Raw genomic sequence first — 12,713 nt, 5'->3', positions numbered from 1 at the left:
TCAATAAGGGATCAATACCCGATCAATAAGGGACCAATACCCTTGATATTGGTCAATATCAAGGGTATTGATATTGACCAATATCAATATCAAGGCTAGTGGATCAATAACCGATCAATACTGGATCAATAACAGATCAATACTCGATCAATACTGGACCAATAACCAATCAATACCGGAACAATACCCAATCGATACCGGCCCAATACCCGATTGATACCGGACCAATACCTGATCTCTAGCGGACCAATAACCGATCGCTGGCGGATCAATACCTGATCGCTAGCGGCCCAATACCCGACCAATCCCGGCCCAATATGGGACCGATCCCCGATCAATCCTGGACCAATTCCCGATCAATACCGCACCAATACCCCATCGATAGCGGATCAACACCCGATCAATCCCGGCCCAATACGGGACCAATCCCTGATCGATCCCGGACCAATACCCGATGGCTGGCGGATCAATACCGCACCAATCCCCGATCGATACCGGATCAATACCCGATCAATACCTCTTGTCGCGGGCGCTCCTCACCACGCGTTTCGTGTCCTCCTCATCCTCGCTCAGCAGCAGCGGCCTGGGGGCGGGGCCGCATCAGACACGCCCCTTTTTATGCAAACCACGCCCATTTCCCCAAAACCCCGCCCCTTGGCCTCAAACCACACCCCTTCTGATAAACCCCGCCCCTTTCTACTCAAACCCCGCCCCCTTTTACCCAAATTTTGCCTTTTTCACCAAACCCCGCCCCCTTTTACCCAAATCATGCCCCTTTCCCCAAACCCCACCCCCTTTTATTTAAATTTTGCCCCTTTCACCCAAAACCCGCCTCCTTCTATCCAAATTTCGCCCCTTTTCCCCCAAACCCCGCCCCCTTTTATTTAAATTTTGCCCCTTTTAGTCAAACCTCACCGCCTTTTATTTAAAATTCATGCCTTTTACCTAAAACCCGCCCCCTTTTATTTAAATTTTCCCATTTTCCCAAACCCCGCCCCCTTTTATTTAAATATTGCCCTTTTTCCCAAACCCCGCCGCCTTTATTCAAATTTCGCCCCTTTTACTCAAACTCCCCCCATTTTTATTCAAATTTCGCCTTTTCCCAAACCCCTCCCTCTTTTATTCAAATTTCGCCCCTTTTGCCCAAACCCCGCCCCCTTTTATTTAAATCTTGCCCTTTCTCCTTAAACCCCACCCCCTTTTAGTCAAATATCGCCCCTTTTACCCAAACCCCGCCTCCTTTTATTTAAATTTCACCCCTTTTACCCAAACCCCACCTCCTTTTATTCAAATTTCACCCCTTTTACCCAAACTCCTCCCCCTTTTATTCAAATTTCATCTTTTACCCAAACCCCACCCCTTTTTATTCAAACTTCACCTTTTACCCAAACCCCGCCCCCTTTTATTTAAATTTTGTCCCTTTTACCCAAACCCCGCCTCTATTTATTTAAATCTCGTCCTCTTTCCTTAAACCCCGCCCCGTTTTATTCAAATTCCGCCCCCTTTACCCAATCCCCGCCCGTTTCTCCCCAAACCCCGCCCCTTTCCCCCAAACCCCGCCCCCTTTTATTTAAATCTCGCCCCATTTACCCAATCCGCGCCCGTTTCTCCCCAAACCCCGCCCCTTTTCCCCAAACCCCGCCCCTTTCCCCCTAAGCCCCGCCCACTTGCTGTAGGGCCCTCCGGCCGCTTTGGGCGCGGTCTCGTCTCCGGACGCGGAGGATTCGGACTCGGAGTCGGAGCCGGTGGTGAAGAATCGCGACATGACCGCGACAGCGACAGGGGGACAGCGACAGGGACAGGGACAGGGACAGCGACAGGGACAGGGACAGGGACAGCGGCAGCCTGCGGGACACGGGCGGTAAAAAAATTACAGCTCCCGACACCGAATTCCCGCGGTTTTAACCCAAATTTGGATGTTCTCACCCCCGAATTCCCGCGGTTTTAACCCAAATTGGGGCTTTTTCAAACCCAATTCCCGCGGTTTCACCCCAAATTGGGCTTTTTTACCCCGAATTCCCGCGGTTTTACCCCAAATTCCCGCGTTTTAACCACAAATTTGGACTTTTTCACCCCAAATTTGGACTTTTTCACCCCAAATTTCCGCATTTCATCCTAAAATTTGGACATTTTTACCCCAAATTCCCACATTTTAACCCCAAACTTGGACGTTCTCACCCCAAATTCCCGCGGTTTTACCCCAAATTTGGGCTTTTCCACCCCAAATTCCTGCATTTTTACCCCAAATTCCTGCGATTTCATCCCAAATTCCTGCGATTTCACCCCAAATTTGGACGTTCTCACCCCAAATTCCCACTTTTTCATCCCAGTTTTGGACTTTTTCACCCCAAATTCCCACGGTTTCACCCTAAATTTTCTCGTTTTCACCTCAAATTTGGATGTTTTCACCTCGAATTCCCGCAGTTTCACCCCAAATTTGGACTTTTTCACCCCGAATTCCCACGGTTTCACCCCAAATTTGGACATTTCCACCCCAAATTCCCACGGTTTCACCCCAAATTTTCGCGTTTTCACCCTGAATTTGGACTTTTTCACCCCAAATTCCCGCGGTTTCACCCCAAATTTGGGCTTTTTCACCCCAAATTCCCGCGGTTTTACACCAAATTCCCGCGTTTTCACCCCCAATTTGGACATTTTCACCCCAAATTTGGATGTTTTCACTCCAAATTTCTGCGTTTCCACCCCAAATTTGGACCTTTTCACCCCAAATTCCTGCGGTTTCACCCCAAATTTGGGCTTTTTTACCCCAATTTCCAGCGTTTCCACCCGAAATTTGGACGTTTTCACCCCAATTTCCCGCGGTTTCACCCCAAATTTGGGCTTTTCGACCCCAAATTCCTGCGTTTTCACCCCAAATTTCCGCAGTTCTTCCCCAAATTTTCCTGTTTCTACCCCAAATTTGGACATTTTCACCCCAAGTTTCCGAATTTCATCCCCAAATTCTCGAGTTTTCACCCCAAATTTGGACTTTTTCACCCCAAATTCCCGCGGTTTCACCCCAAATTTTCCTGTTTCTACCCCAAATTTGGACATTGTCACCCCAAATTCGCGCGTTTCCACCCAAAACCGGAGGAATTTAACCCAAACCCGGAGAGATTAGACCCAAAACCGGAGAAATTTAACCCAAAACCGGAAGAATTTAACCCAAAACCGGACGAATTTAACCCAAAACCGGAGGGATTTGACCCAAAACCGGAGGAATTTAACCCAAAAACCACAGAAATTTCATCCAAAACCAAAGAAATTAAACCCAAAACCGAACGGATTTAACCCAAATTTAAGCCCCCAAACCCCCAATTTCAGCCCCAAACCCCCCAAATTTCGCCCCAAACCTCTCCCCTCTCCCCACCACCGATTTTTTCCGCGCTTTTAACCCCAAAATCCCCAAATTTTACCCCAAATTCCGCCCCACCCCCCCCGCACCGAACGAGCCGCACGCGGAGCGACGATCGGGAAGCGCCGGAAGACGGAAGTGACGTCACGTCGCTTCCGCTTCCACCCCTCCTGTTTCCGGGTTAGGCGCGCAAAGGACGCTGGGAAAGCGAGTCCGGAAGTGGCCAAGAGCAAAAATCGGCGCTTTTAGCCCCAAAATTCTCATTTTTGGGTGGGAATCGAACGTTTTTAATAAAATTCGAATTCTTAACCTCAAATTTGGTGATATTTTTCCCCTCAGAATTCATACATCTTCCCCTCAGAATTATTGGGTTGTTTTTTTTTTCCTAAAATCGGCTGATTTTACCCCAAAAATCTCAGATTTTACCCCCAAAGTTCACGGTTTGAGTGAGAATTGAACGTTTTTAATAAAAATCGACTTTTTTACCTCAGATTCGAAGGTTTTCCCCTCAGAATTTGCAACTTTTCCCCTCAGAATTATTGTGGGGGTTTTTTTTCCTAAAATCGGCTCATTTTAACCCAAAAATCTCGGATTTTACCCCCAAAATTCACGGTTTGGGTGAGACTCGAACGTTTTTAATGAAAATCGACTTTTTTGCCTCAGATTCAAAGGTTTTCCCCTCAGAATTTGCAAATTTTCCCCTCAGAATTACTGCTGGGGTTTTTTTTTTCCTGAAATTGGCTGATTTAAACCCAAAATTTAAGATTTTAACCCCAAAAATCCCCAATTTTGGGTGAGAATTTAACGAATTTTAATAAAAATTCGACTTTTTTACATCAAATTCAAAGGGTTTTCTCCTCAGCACCCCAAAATTCACATTTTTGCATCCAAAACTTCACATTCAACCCCAAACCCTCCATTTTAACCCCAAAATTGAAAATTTTACATCCAAAAACTCCCATTTCACACCAAAATTCTCTGTTTTTTATCCAAAATCCCTAATTTTAACCCAAAATTTCCTATTTTTTTTTACCCCAAAGTTGGCATTTTTACTTCCAAAAATTCCCATTTGACGCAGAACTTCCAATTTCAACCCCAAAATTGACATTTTTACATCCAAAAATTCCCATTTCACACCAAAATTCTCCAGTTTTAACCCCAGAAATGAGATTTTTACATCTAAAAATTCTCATTTGACCCGAAATTCCCAAATTTTAACCCCAAAATTAAAAATTTTTAATCCAAATATCCACATTTAACCCAGAACCCCAATTTTAACACCAAAATTGATACTTTTATGTCCAAAATCCCCATTTAACCCAAAATTCCCCAATTTTAATCCCAAAATTAACATTTTTACATCCAAAAATTCCAGTTTAACTGAAAAATCCCCAATTTTAACCCCAAAATTGACATTTTTACATCTAAAACATTCACATTTAACCCTAAACCCCCAATTTTAATCCCAAAATTGATATTTTTACATCTAAAAATTCCAATTTGACCCAGAATTCCCCATTTTTAACCTCCAATTTGACATTTTTACATCCAAAAATTCCATTTAACCCAAAATCCCCAATTTTAACCCCAAAATTGACATTTTTACTTTAAAAATCCACATTTGACCCAAATTTCCCCAATTTTAACCCCAAATTTGACATTTCTACATCCAAAAATTCCCATTTAACCAAAAATTCCCCAATTTTAATCCCAAAATTAACATTTTTACATTTAAAAATTCCCATTTCACACCAAAATTCTCCAATTTTAACCCCAAAATTGACATTTTTACATCCAAAAATTCACATTTGACTGAAAACTTCCTTTTTTAACCCCAAAATTGACATTTTTACATCCAAAAATTCATTTAACACCAAAATTCCTCATTTCATATCCAAAATGGACATTTTTACATCCAAAAATTCCATTTAACCCAAAATCCCCAATTTTAACCCCAAAATTGACATTTTTATATTAAAAATCCACATTTGACCCAAATTTCCCCAATTTTAACCCCAAAATTGACATTTTTACATTAAAAATCCACATTTGACCCAAATTTCCCCAATTTTAACCTCAAAATTGACATTTTTACGTCCAAAAATCCCAATTAAAAAAAAAAAAAAAATTTTAACACCAAAATTGACATTTTTACACCCAAAAACTCCCATTGGTCACTCAGGAAGGCCGATGGTCACTCCACACCCCGTGGTCACTCAGTGGTCACTCAGGGGTCACTCAGGGAGGCCGATGGTCACTCAGCGGTCACTCAGGGGTCAGTGGTAACTCAGTGGTCACTCAGGGTCACTCGGGGTCACTCAGGGGTCACTCGGGGTCACTCGGGCAGGTCGATGACCAGCTCGTCGTCCCCGTCCAGGGAAGGTCGGTGGTCACTCAGGGAGGTCACTGGTCACTCAGGGGTCACTCAGCGGTCAGTGGTCACTCACTGGTCACTCAGGGTCACTCGGGGTCACTCGGGCAGGTCGATGACCAGCTCGTCGTCCCCGTCCAGGGAAGGCCGATGGTCACTCAGGGAGGCCGATGGTCACTCAGGGAGGTCGATGGTCACTCACTGGTCACTCGGGGTCACTCGGGGTCACTCGGGGTCACTCGGGCAGGTCGATGACCAGCTCGTCGTCCCCGTCCAGGGAAGGCCGGTGGTCACTCAGGGGTCACTCAGGGAGGCCGATGGTCACTCAGGGTAACTCAGGGTCACTCGGGGTCACTCGGGGTCACTCAGGGGTCACTCGGGCAGGTCGATGACCAGCTCGTCGTCCCCGTCCAGGGAAGGCCGATGGTCACTCAGGGAGGTCAGTGGTCACTCAGGGGTCACTCGGGGTCACTCGGGCAGGTCAATGGTCACTCAGGGGTCACTCAGGGTCACTCGGGGTCACTCGGGCAGGTCGATGACCAGCTCATCGTCCCCGTCCAGGGAAGGTCGATGGTCACTCAGGAAGGTTGATGGTCACTCAGGGAGGCTGATGGTCACTCAGGGAGGTCGGTGGTCACTCAGTGGTCACTCAGCGGTCAGGGGTCACACGGGCAGGTCGATGACCAGCTCGTTGTCCCCGTCCAGGGAAGGCCGATGGTCACTCAGGGAGGTCAGTGGTCACTCAGCGGTCACTCAGGATCACTCAGTGGTCACTCAGGGTCACTCAGTGGTCACTCAGGGGTCACTCGGGGTCACTCGGGCAGGTCGATGACCAGCTCGTTGTCCCCGTCCAGGGAAGGCCGGTGGTCACTTGGGGAGGCCGATGGTCACTCAGGGAGGCTGATGGTCACTCAGGGAGGCCGATGGTCACTCAGGGAGGTTGGTGGTCACTCAGGGAGGCCGATGGTCACTCAGGGGTCACTCAGGGAGGCCGATGGTCACTCGGGGTCACTCGGGGTCACTGGTCACTCAGAGAGGTCAATGGTCACTCAGGGGTCACTCAGGCAGGTCGATGACCAGCTCGTCGTCCCCGTCCAGGGAAGGTCGGTGGTCACTCAGGGAGGTCACTGGTCACTCACTGGTCACTCAGGGGTCACTCAGGGTCACTCGGGGTCACTCGGGGTCACTCGGGCAGGTCGATGACCAGCTCGTCGTCCCCGTCCAGGGAAGGTCGGTGGTCACTCAGGGGTCACTCAGGGAGGCCGATGGTCACTCAGGGGTCACTCAGGGGTCAGTGGTCACTCGGGGTCACTCGGGGTCACTCGGGCAGGTCGATGACCAGCTCGTCGTCCCCGTCCAGGGGGTCGTCGCTGCCCTCCCCCTCCCCCTCCCCGCCCCCGGGGCCGCTCAGGAGCCGCCGGGGCAGCGTGGGGGGCACGGGGGGCGGGGCCGGGGGCGGGGCCAGCGCCGGGGGGAGGGGCGAGCCAGGGCCACGCCCCCCGCCCAGCCCCGCCCCCGCCCCACCCCCCGAAAGGGGCAGAGGGGGAGGGGCGGGAGGGGGCTGGGGGGGGGGAGAGAGGGGGGGAGGGTCAGTGAGTGACCGCTGAGTGACCCCTGACCCCACCTTGACCCCCATGACCCCTCCCCATTTAGCCACACCCCTTTCCCCTTTTAACCCCGCCTTTTTTCTTTAGCCCCACCCCCTTTTCTTTAGTCCCACCCCTTTCCCGTAATCCCACTTCCTTTTAGCCCCACCCCCTTTCTTTTTAGCCCCGCCCCTTTCCCTTTAGCCTCACCCCTTTTCCTTTTAACCCTTTTTCTTTAGCCCCACCCCTTTTCTTTTAGCCCCACCCCTTTCCATTAACCCTTTTTATTTAGCCCCGCCCCTTACACTTTTCACCCTTTCTTTTTAGCCCCGCCCCTTTCCCTTTTAACCCTTTCTTTTTTTATACCCACCCCTTTCCCTTTAGCCCTGCCCCTTTTCCCTTAGCCCCGCCCCTTTCCCTTGGCCACACCCCTTTCCCTTTAGCTCCACCCCTTTTCCTTTAACCCCACCTGCTTTCCCTTAAGCCCCACCCCTTTCACTTTAGCCCCACCCCTTTTCCCTTTGGTACCGGCATTTTCCCTTAAACACTTTTTTCTTTAGCCCCGCCCCTTCCCTTTAGCCCCGCCCCTTTCCCTTTAGCCCACCCCTTTCCCTTTAACCCCACCTCCTTTCTTTTAAGCTCCACCCCTTTTTTCTTTAGCCCCACCCCTTTCCCTTTTAACCCCACCCCTTTCATTTTAGCCCCACCCCTTTCCCACTAACACTTTTTTCTTTAGCTCCGCCCCTTTTTATTTAGCCCCGCCCCTTTCCCTTTTAACACTTTTTCTTTAGCCCCACCCCTTTCTTTTTAGCCTCACCTCTTTTCCTTTTAACCCCTTTCCCTTTAGCCCCACCTCCTTTCCCTTAAGCCCCACCCCTTTCCCTTTAGCCCCTCCTCTTTTCCTTTAGCCCCACCCCTTTCTCTTTGACTCCACCTCTTTTCTTTTAGCCCCACCCCTTTCCCTTTAACCCCACCTCCTTTATTTTAAGCTCCACCCTTTTTTTCTTTAGCCCCTCCCCTTTCCCTTTATCTCCGCCCCTTTCCGTTTAGCCCCACCCCTTTACCATTAGCCCCACCCCCTTTTTCTTTATCCCCGCCCCTTTCCGTTTAGCCCCGCCCCTTTTCCGTTAATAAATTTTCTTTATCCCCGCCCCTTTTTCTTTAGCCCGCCCCTTTTCTTTTTGGCCCCACCCCTTTCCTTTAGCCCCACCCCTTTCCGTTAGCCCCGCCCCTCACCTGGCCTCTGCGCGTCCCTTTGCTGCGCCGGGCGGGGACGGGGCGTGGCCGGGCCCCGCCCTGCGGGGGGAGGGGGAACGACCCGTACGGCGGCGACGCCATCTTGGGAAGGGGGAGGGGCCACGTCAGGCCCCGCCCACTTTGTCCGCAAAAATGGGCGGGGCTTAAAGAGGAAGGGGAGGGGCACTCACCAAATAGGAGGAGGGGCCAAAGTTTGAGGGGGGCGGGGTCGGAGAGCGGCGCCTGCAAGGAAGAAGCGTTGGCCACGCCCACTTATTAGGCAGCCATCTTGGATTTTGTCATTCATCGTGGCAGCCATCTTGAAATTTGGCCGCCATGATGGAAGCCATCTTCGATTTTGACATCCATAATGGCGGCCATATTGGATTTTCACCCACGTGGTGGCCGCCATCTTGAAATTGGACTGCCATGATGGAAGCCATATTGGATTTTCACCCACGTGGTGGCCGCCATCTTGAAATTGGACTGCCATGATGGCAGCCATATTGGATTTTAACCCATGTGGTGGCCGCCATCTTGAAATTGGACTGCCATGATGGCAGCCATATTGGATTTTCACCCAAATTATGGCAACCATATTCAAATTTGACATCCATAATGGTGGCCATCTTGAAATTTTACATTCATGATGGTATCCATCTTGGATTTTCACCCACGTGGTGGCCGCCATCTTGAAATTGGACTGCCATGATGGCAGCCATATTGGGTTTTCACCCAAATGGTGGCAACCATATTAAAATTTGACGGCCATGATGGTGGCCATCTTGAAATTTTACATTCATGGTGGCAGCCATCTTGAATCTTAAACCACATGGTGGAGGCCATCTTGAATCTTAACCTCCATATTGGTGGCCATTTTGGATTTTCACCCACAGGATGGTAGCCATTTTGAAATTTGGCCCCCATAATGGCAGCCACCTTGGATTTTGAGACCCACAATGGTGGCCATCTTAGATTTTTACCACCATGACGGCAGCCATCTTGAAGCCACACCCAACTCAAAATCCGCCATTTTGAAACCCCGCCCACCTCAAGCTCCGCCATTTTGAAACCCCGCCCACCTAAGATCCGCCATTTTGAAACCCCGCCCACCTCAAGATCCGCCATTTTGAAACCCCTCCCAACTCTTGGGCGGCCATTTTGAAACCACGCCCACCCTGGCGGCCATCTTGGATTTTTTAACCCCTCGCTGACCTCTTGGCGGGCGTTGGCTCCGCCCCCTTGGCGCCGTCGCCGTCGCTGTTGTCGGACGACGCCGTCGCCTCCGAGTCTGGGGAGGGGGAGGAGCCAATCAGGGGGTGCGGGAGGGGCGGGGCCAGCCCCGGGTTTGACCTCTGACCCCCCCTGGGTTTGACCTTTGACCCCCCAGAGGTACCTGAGGAATCATCGTCGACGTTTTCGTACTGCAGGAGCCGGTCCAAAAGGAAACTGAGGAAAAAAACCAAAAATTTGAAGGTTTTGGGGGGGAAAAGAAGGGGAAAAAAAATTTTAAATAAAATGGAAAAAGTTGGGAATTTTGGGGGAAAAATAAGGGAAAAAAAGGAAAAAAATTGAATAAAGTGAGGTTCTAGGATGAAATAAAAGCAAGAAAAAAAAATCAATAAAAAATAGAAACAAAACTAAAAATTAAAAATAAGGAAAAAATGAAAATAAAAAAGACATAAAAATAAAAAAGACAAATAAAAAATTAGAAGTAAAAAACATAAAGAAAAAAAATTAAAAATAAAAAAGTAATAAAGATAAAAAATTAAAATTAAAAGACAAAAATAAAAAATTGAAACAAAAAAATATAAATAAAACCTAAAAATTAAAAAAAGTTGTGAAAAAATTAAAAGAAAAATAAATAAAAACTAAAAATTGAAAAATTAGAAAGCTAAATAAAAAAAAAAATTATAAATAAAAATTAAATGGAAATAAAAACCAGAAATTAACGACTTTAGGAAAAAACAGAAGTCAAAATGGGAAGTTTTTAAAAATTGAGGATTTTTGCAAAAAAAGCCTAACAGAAGTTTGGGAAAAATCAAGAAATAAAAAAAAAACATGGAGAACTTGGAAAAAAAAAAAGTAAAAATAAAAATTCTAATAAAGGAAATTTTTGGGGCAAAAAATAGAAATAAAAGTTGGCAATTTGGGAAAAATTTTTTTAAAATTTGAGAATCTTGGAAAAAAATTTTAAACTGGGAATTTAGAAAGAACATAAACTAAAATTTTAAAAATAGGTTATTTTTAAGCATAGAAATCTTAAAAATTTGGAAATTCAAAATAAAAATCTGAAAAATTTAGAATTTTGGAAATAAAATTAAATTAATTTTTTTAAATTGTGAACTTTCTAGGACGATTTTAAGGAATTTGAAGAATTTGAAGAAAAAAAGGAATTTTTGGGGTGAATTTTGATGATTTTGGTACCTTTTGTCCCTGGAGACTTTCAGGAGTTTGCGCTGGGCCCTCCTCAGCTCCTCCTGGAAACATTCCTGCTCCTGGGGGAATTTTAATTTTTGCCCAAAATTTGGCTTTTTTACCCTAAAATTCACGTTCCCCCCCCTCCCCCCCAAATTTGGCTTTTTTCCCCTCCGAAATTTAGGTTTTCCCCCCTAAAATTTCTCTTTTTTTGCTCTCAAAAATTCAGCTTTTTTTGCCCCCAATATTTGGCTATTTACCCCTAAAAATTCATGTTCTTCCCCACAAAATTTGACTTTTTCTCCCCCATAATTTACCATTTTCCCCCTCAAAAATTTCACCTTTTTTACCCAAAAATTTGGCTTTTTTTCCTCTCAAAAATCCACCTTTTCCCCCTAAAAATTCTATTTTTTTCCTCCCAAAAGTCAGCTTTTACCCTTGAAAATTCAACCTTTTTTACCCCCAAATGGTCCTTTTTGTCCCCAAAAATTCAAATTTTTACCCCAAAAGTTGACTTTTTTTCTCTCCAAAAATTCCAATTTTCCCCCTAAAAATTGTATTTTCCCCCACCAAACTTTACCCTTTTTAGCCTTTAAAAATTCACTTTTTTCCCCTAATATTTCGGTATTTTTCCTTTCAAAATTCCCATTTTCCTCCCAAAAACTCCAAATTTTCCCCAAAAACCCCCAAAACTCCCCCAAACACCCAAAACTCCCTAATTCCCCCAAACTTTACCCTTTTTCCCCTTTGAAAATTCACTTTTTTCCCCTAATATTTCGGTATTTTTCCTTTCAAAATTATCATTTTTCCCCCCAAAACCCCCAAATTTTCCCCCAAACCCCCCAAAACTCCCCCAAACACCCAAAACTCCCTAATTCCCATCAAACATTACCATTTTTCCCCTTAAAAATTCACTTTTTTCCCCCAATATTTCGGTATTTTTCCTTTCAAAATTAGCATTTTCCCCCCCAAAACCCCCAAATTCTTTCCCAAAACCCCCAAATTTTCCCCAAAACCCCCCCAAACCCTCAAAACTCCCCTATTCCCCCCAAATTTTCCCATTTTTCCCCCCAAAATTCCCATTTTTTCCCCAATATTTCACATTCCCCCCATTGCCCCCCACTCCCCTCACGCTGAAGCCCCGCCCCTTTTCCCTTCCCGCCCTTTAAGCCCCTCCCCTTTCCCCTTGGCCCCGCCCCTCACGTAGAGCAGCAGCTTCAGGCGCCGTTTCAGGGCCCGGCAGCGCCGTTTGTAGCCGCCGCCATCGCCCTCGCTCGCCCCGTTCATGGCGGACAAGCCCCGCCCTTCCCCTCGCTCCTCATTGGCTCTCCCCTTCCCGCGCCGCCTCCTGATTGGTCCCTTTTGGTCCAACCCCGCGTTCCTCTTCCGGGTTCTTCTCCGGGAGCGGGATTAAACCCCGCCTTCTGCTGTGTGTGATTAGTTAAACCGTCAGAAAGCGGCGATTTGATTGGGTGGCGCTGCTGTCAATCACGCGCCAAGCGTTTCCGTGTTAGGCATGGCTCAGCAGCTTAGCCCCGCCTACTGACGCTTCTAATTGGTTGTTGCAGCTCCTAGCCGGCTTCTGATTGGTTAAAGTGGCTGCCATTCACTCCCACAAGTTGCTCCGCGCTCTATTGGCCTGCGCTGTTCTGCCGCGCTTCTGATTGGCCAAAACTGCTGCCGCTCAACTTCACCCCGCCTTTTCCTCGCTTCTATTGGTTGTCGCCGCTTCCTGGTTCATAGCGCT

At 47.3% G+C, this 12,713-nt stretch overlaps 2 protein-coding genes across 7 annotated transcripts in view; both read right to left on the bottom strand.

The window, feature by feature from the left end:
- EIF3CL (eukaryotic translation initiation factor 3 subunit C like) overlaps positions 1–1,845 on the bottom strand; it is a 43,068-nt gene extending 41,223 nt beyond the window's left edge. For all 5 annotated transcript variants that reach the window (XM_041719506.2, XM_072936436.1, XM_041719507.2 and 2 more), the window contains exons 1-2: positions 1,668–1,845; positions 518–583 (exon numbers count right to left, since the gene is read on the bottom strand). In XM_041719506.2, coding sequence (XP_041575440.1) covers positions 518–583; positions 1,668–1,765 — 164 coding nt within the window. In that variant the 5' untranslated portion in view covers positions 1,766–1,845. The remainder of the gene's footprint in view (positions 1–517; positions 584–1,667) is intronic.
- Positions 1,846–6,464: 4,619 nt separating this feature from the next.
- INO80E (INO80 complex subunit E) lies at positions 6,465–12,321 on the bottom strand. Of its 2 annotated transcripts, none has more exons than XM_072936452.1 (7): positions 11,284–11,502; positions 10,976–11,046; positions 9,945–9,997; positions 9,764–9,839; positions 8,740–8,791; positions 8,549–8,650; positions 6,465–7,287 (listed from the first exon to the last, which is right to left on the bottom strand). In XM_072936452.1, the coding sequence occupies exons 1-7, from the start codon at positions 11,284–11,286 to the stop codon at positions 7,045–7,047; spliced, it is 600 nt and encodes a 199-aa protein (XP_072792553.1). In that variant the 5' UTR covers positions 11,287–11,502; the 3' UTR covers positions 6,465–7,044. The 2 variants fall into 2 exon arrangements, with proteins under 2 accessions (XP_072792553.1, XP_072792552.1); XM_072936451.1 differs by lacking the exon at positions 11,284–11,502 and adding an exon at positions 12,170–12,321 and having other exon boundaries at positions 6,480–7,287.
- Positions 12,322–12,713: the final 392 nt, after the last annotated feature.

Source organism: Taeniopygia guttata, chromosome 16 (genome assembly GCF_048771995.1).
Source record: "Taeniopygia guttata chromosome 16, bTaeGut7.mat, whole genome shotgun sequence".
Taxonomy (NCBI): domain Eukaryota; kingdom Metazoa; phylum Chordata; class Aves; order Passeriformes; family Estrildidae; genus Taeniopygia; species Taeniopygia guttata.
This window is presented reverse-complemented; position numbering and strand designations above follow the sequence as displayed.